At 63.0% G+C, this 5,573-nt stretch overlaps 1 protein-coding gene across 1 annotated transcript; it reads right to left on the bottom strand.

Annotated features, from left to right (window-relative positions):
- Positions 1 to 1,573: 1,573 nt before the first annotated feature.
- Positions 1,574 to 5,567, bottom strand: TCF19 (transcription factor 19). The gene is made up of 3 exons (XM_073310660.2): positions 4,443 to 5,567; positions 2,424 to 3,039; positions 1,574 to 1,889 (listed from the first exon to the last, which is right to left on the bottom strand). Exons 1-3 carry the CDS (start codon positions 4,714 to 4,716, stop codon positions 1,655 to 1,657), a joined length of 1,125 nt encoding a protein of 374 aa, XP_073166761.2. The 5' UTR covers positions 4,717 to 5,567; the 3' UTR covers positions 1,574 to 1,654.
- Positions 5,568 to 5,573: the final 6 nt, after the last annotated feature.

The raw sequence follows: 5,573 nt of genomic DNA, 5'->3' as shown, positions 1-5,573 counted from the left end.
CCTGCAGGTTCGGTTTGGCTGTGATCGACCGGATCCGAGGAAGCGACAGCTGTGGCCAGCAGGGAATGGGACCTCACTGTAGATGATGGATTTGCGAGGGGGTCTTGATCTCCCAACTCCCTGCCCCCTGAGCCACAGTTCCCCTCTGGGGGTGCGCTCCTCGGCTTCTCCTGCCCCCGGAGGGTCAATTCCCAGGCTTGCAATACCAGCCTCCCACCAGCAGGCGCGCAGTAGCTGAGGAGGGACCTAGGCACATATAGGGCGCTCTGTGCTGCAGCAAATTTGGAGTGGGCGGCAGCTACACACAAACCATTCGCCAGGGGTTGGTTTTTGTGGCGCATGTTAGACTGCAATGGGCACAAGTGGAGCGGGACAGTGGAGAAAAACAAACAGGTGATCAGTTAGAAACACCCCCCCCCCTTTTTTTTTTTTGGTGCCAGAGCAAAAGAAGGAAAAAATAACAGAGGGGAGAGGTGGATCCGCGTCTCCGCCCGCGGCACGGCGGGGGGAGCCATTCACCAGCGTCGTGGGCGGGAAAGGTCCGGTTTAGGAGTAGGAAGAACCCCGTTTTAGGAACAGGCTGAAAAATCCAGTTTTTCTGGCCTTTCCGGCGCATTTTCACTCCCTTCTTTTCCGTCTCCCCTCCCCTGGAAGGAAGAAGGGAGCGGGGAAGCGGCTCCGTGGGAGGCCATGACGACTGGGTGTATTTGCACGGGGAAATCCAGGCGCAGGGAGAAGCGGCTGCTACGGAAAGAAGGAAGGGAATGGGGTGTAAAGGCTGGCAGATGAATCAATCGCACGGGGGTGTGCGCGTCTTGGATGCCCTCCTGGAGTCCTCGTGGGCGTGGAAACGGCCAGGTCACCTCCTCGTGCGAGGCTGCACAGCTGCCTTGTTTGTCACGAGGGCCGCGTGTAGTCTCTGCGAGCCGCTGCTTCGACGTCCATGCTGTGCATGAGTGCCAAATGCTCTGAGGAGGCACCGGGCCAACGCCCGGCCTGATTGGGAGCGAAAGCCCGGCCCGGTTCGTGTGAGGCACTGCTCAGGCATCGGCCCTCCATTGGCTCTCACCCCACCGGGCACATTTTCACAAGCCACAGCTCACGTGCGCTGGGGCTGGATTGTGGAGCCGGTGCCCCGTAGAGAGGAAAGGCCCCCGTGTCCCATTCCCTGTAGGGGAACACAAATCCCAGCCCAGAGGGATGTCCTCGGCTCCCAGGTTTGCACAATCGTCTTGGCACTTTTGCACAAGTCACGAGTCGGGCATCTCTTGTTTCCATCGCCAGCCACGTGCCCGGCTTACGTTTCTTGCTTCAGGCTCCTCGGCTGTTTTCACCCAGTCCCCACTTGGCTGGCATGGTGGCACTAGCCGCTGGGCATGCACAATCGCCTGGCACATTTCACCAGTCATTGCTTGTCTCCCACGATTTCACCAGTCCCTTCTAAGGTGTCATGTTTCACCAGTCCCTGTCTGTGCACACACAATCGCCAGGCCCGGTGTCACCACTCCCTGTCTGTGCGCGCACACAATCGCCAGGCCCGGTGTCACCAGTCACTGTCTGTGCGCGCACAATCGCCAGGCCCGGTGTCACCACTCCCTGCCCATCTTGCACCGTCTCCAGTCTCCTGGCCGCCCCGTGCTCCCCTGCCCCGCGGCTACGTGCGGCAGCCCCCGCAGCGGAAGTCGGCCTCCTGGACGGCGCTGTAGCTGCAGCCCACGCAGGCCACGTGGAACCAGGCGTCGCAGCCGTCGCACTGCACCCACTGCACCGTCTCGTCCTGGGGCAGGCGGCAGCGTGGGGCCGCGCAGGGCTCCGCCGCCAGCAGCGTCTGCGAGAACACCTGGCAGGTGTCACGGAGCGGGTGCTTCCGCGGCCGCCCCCGCCGCTTCCTGCAACGGGACAGGAGAGGTGAGTGACGCTGGGCCTCCCCATCTAGGGGGCACTGGCTCCGATCCAGCCCCAGGGCGGGGACTGGCTGACTCAGGGGGGCAGAGAATGGGGCCCGGGGCCTGTCCCCTCTCGGGGATGCTGGCTCTGATATGGACCCAGGGCAAGGGACAGGGTGGGTCAGGTGGGGCCTTTCCCCTCTAGGAGACACTGGCTGGCTCACTAGCCCCTCATGTATCACAGGACCCTACAAACCAATTGCTGCCTCAGTGCTAAACCCGACGGCTCCCCCTTCACCCACGCTGGCCTCTGGGAGGTCCCAATGCCAGGCTGGGGCCCCCCACACCTTATTGTGAGTTTAGAGCCTTTTGTGCGCCCAGCTCTGGGGCAGAGCACCGTGGGCAGTGCCAAGTATAACACAGGGCAGACGATGACAGCTGAGGGTAGCAGGGCAATCTCCAGCCCTTTCGGGGGAGATGTAGGTGCTATGATCCTGCCCCCTCCACAGAGCATGCTGGGACACCGACTCGACTCACCCGCTTGGCGTGACCTGGACCTTCAGTCGCGCATCCGGCTGCGCCCTGCCGCTCCCCGCCCCCTCCGGCGCCTTCCGCAGCGGGCTTTGGCAGCTGTATCCGTCCGGCTCACAAGCCCACGGCTCCTCGTCCAGCCGGGTCACCTCGTCCTCCAGCTCGGGGAGCAGCGTGTGGGCCGACTTCCGACGGCTCCTGGAGGCCCCGGGCCGGGAGGGAGGCTCCGACCTTGGACCCCGGTTCAGGGTGAAAGTCAGTGGCTGTGGCTTGAGCTTGCTGAGGCTGCCGATGGAGCTGAGGATCAGGGTGGCCTTGGGGCGGGAAGGGCGAGAGGGCCCCGCGGGCCGGGCTAGTGGGCGGATGCGATGGTTGCCGCCAGGCAGCACGGGTTTGAAGCCGCAGGGGAGCGGCCAGGGAGCCTTGGGGGTCGTGATGGCGGCGAAATCCTGGGGCTGCACCCGCACCTTCTGGAAGAGGAAGCAGAACTCCGAGTCGTCAGGCGGGGGTGCCAGGGCGCAGCCCTCGGGCACAGGGTCCGGGTGGCCGAAGGTGACCAGGTCTCCGTCGCTCAGCTCCAGGCGCCGGCCCCGGGGCACCCGCACCGCGTTGACGTAGGTGCCTGGCGGAGATGGGAAGGAGAGAGCGGGGTGAAGGGGGAGGCCAGGGGTCCCTGGCACACTTGGTGGTGGGCTAGTGGCCACAGGGGAGCGAGTCCTTCTCATGGGAACTGCTGGGCTCACGGGGGCGACATGCGCAGAGCTTTGGGTCAGGGAATTTCCAGTGTTTTTTAATTTTAATTAAACGAATAGAGGTAAAACTAGATGGAGAGATGATAGATATTGGGGGAGAGAGATTAGAGAGATGGGGTATATGGGGATGGATAGATAGACAGGCGTGTATGGGGACAGACACATAGGTGTGTATGGGGATGAACAGACAGATAGGCAGACGTGGATAGGGATGGAGAGAGACAGGTGTGTATGGAGATGGATAGATAGATAGATAGATAGATAGATAGATAGATAGATAGATAGATAGATAGATAGACGTGTATGGGAACAGACAGACAGATAGGTAGGTGTGTAGGGGGATAGACAGAGAGACAGGTAGATGTGTATGGGGATGGATAGCTTGATAGACAGGCAGAAAGAGGAGTATGGGGGTGAGGGACAGACAGGCGGATACCTTAGACCAGTGGTCTCAACTATTTATCATCGTGGGCCGCATATGCAGCCCACAACGTGTTACCTGGTCCACAGGTTGAGAACCACAACGCCCCCCTCTCCCCGACCCCCCCCATCACACACACAGACCCTATGCCCAGTGCCTCCCGCCCAGAGACTGCTCCACAGAGTGGGCCCAGGAGTGGAGTCCTGGGCAGGGTGGCAGGGACCCCAGACCCTGTTGTGCGGGGCCGGGTGACAGCCCCATCACTGACCCCAGACTCTGTAGGGCTGGGCGGCAGCCCCGGGCCCCATGGAGCCAGCTGGCGACCCCAACACATCGTGCCGGGCAGCCAGGACCCTGGTGCACTGGGCAGCCGCACGGCCCGGCAGCCATTAGCACACAGCTGTGTGCTAACTGAGCTGCATGCAGCCTGCAAGCCGAGAACCGCTGCCTTAGACAGAGGGGTGTCTACGGGAGAACACAGAGGGAGGGAGGATTGGTTGTCTGTGTGATAACTTACCCTCTGGGATCTTTTCAGTCGCCACTGACATGCAGCCACCTCTGGGGTGGGACATGATTAGTGGCCACCCAGGGACCCTGCACTGAGATGACTGGCCTGGGGCTGAAATGCAGCTGCCTCTGGGGTGAGGCTCGGCGGCTAGTGACCCTGGGCGAGTCTTTAAACAGGAAGTGAAAAGGGAATCGTCTCCGATGCGAAGTGCAGAGGAAGGAATTAACTGGGCGGGGATCCAGAGCAATGGTGTTAAGGCATGAGCCAGCGCTGAGTGCCAGGGCAGAGCGCCCCTGCTGAGCTCCCGCCCCGCTCCCCCCAGCACAGCGCCCCCCAGCCCTCACCATGGGTGCTGCAGTCCACCAGGCAGACCCGCCACTCCCCGGCGGTGCTGTGCGGGTCCCTCTCGGCGTGGATCTCGGCGTGGATGCGGGACACCAGCCCCGGGTTGCGCTCTGACACCAGGGGGACGTCGCAGACCTCGGCCCGGCGCCCCAGCCGGTAGGTGCAGTGCGGCCCAGCTGGCCGGAAGGTGTGCAGGTCCCGGTTCGGGTCATCCCCCGGACTGGCTGGGCCCATCCGCAGCAGCTGGAAGCAGGGCAGGGCCTCAGATGGCATGGCTGGCTCCCCCTCCCCAGCATTGGGGAGGGGGTGCTGGGAATCAGGACTCCTGGGTTCTATCCCAGCTCTGGGAGGGGGTGTGGTATAGTGGGTTAGAACAGGGGGGCTTGGAGCCAGGACTCCTGGGTTCTATTCTTCTCTGAGAAGTTTACTGGCTGAGACAGGAGCAACTCATGGTAGCAGTGGCTGGAAATTTACCCAGCTCCTGCTGCGGGCCTAGACCTGCCCCAACCTCTCCTGCCCCGGGTGTGTGTGTGTGTGTGTGGGGGGGGGGGATTAATTCCCTCCCGTTACCTCCCTCGTTATCTAGCCGACGACACAACAGCTCACGGCATCGTCTCCCCGCCCTGGCTGCTGCTAAAGTGCACTGGCTCCCTGCAGGGGGTGGGGGGACCCCGCTACCGGCCCCCCCGTGGGCTCAGGGGAGCCAAAGCATGGGGGGCTTGGAGGCCTCCCCCTTCCCCAGCTCCGGATCCCCTTTGCCTTCCTCTGCAACGCAGTTCTGGAGCCCGGCAGGGCCCTTTCCCAGCTCTGCGGTTCTAGACCCCCCTCTTGCTGACAGAGCTCCAGAACCGCCCCCCCCGTGTCTCTAGCTCTGCGCTCAGGGCCCAGAGCCTCTCACGAACGCCGGTCTAGAACCCCCCCCATGGGAAAGCGGCTCCAGAACAGCGCGTCTCTTGGCAACGCTGCTCTAGAACGAACACCCTGGTCGGCATGGCAACCTGCTGCGCAGCTCTAGCACCCCGACCCCTCCTGCTCGGGACTCCGGACCCTGGTCTCCTAGCAACGCAGCGCTAGAGCCCCCCGGCCCCAGGGCAGCGAGGCTGGCGGGCACGTGCCCCGGTCGCCTTGGC

The sequence above is a fragment of the Lepidochelys kempii genome, chromosome 14 (genome assembly GCF_965140285.1).
Source record: "Lepidochelys kempii isolate rLepKem1 chromosome 14, rLepKem1.hap1, whole genome shotgun sequence".
Taxonomy (NCBI): domain Eukaryota; kingdom Metazoa; phylum Chordata; order Testudines; family Cheloniidae; genus Lepidochelys; species Lepidochelys kempii.
This window is presented reverse-complemented; position numbering and strand designations above follow the sequence as displayed.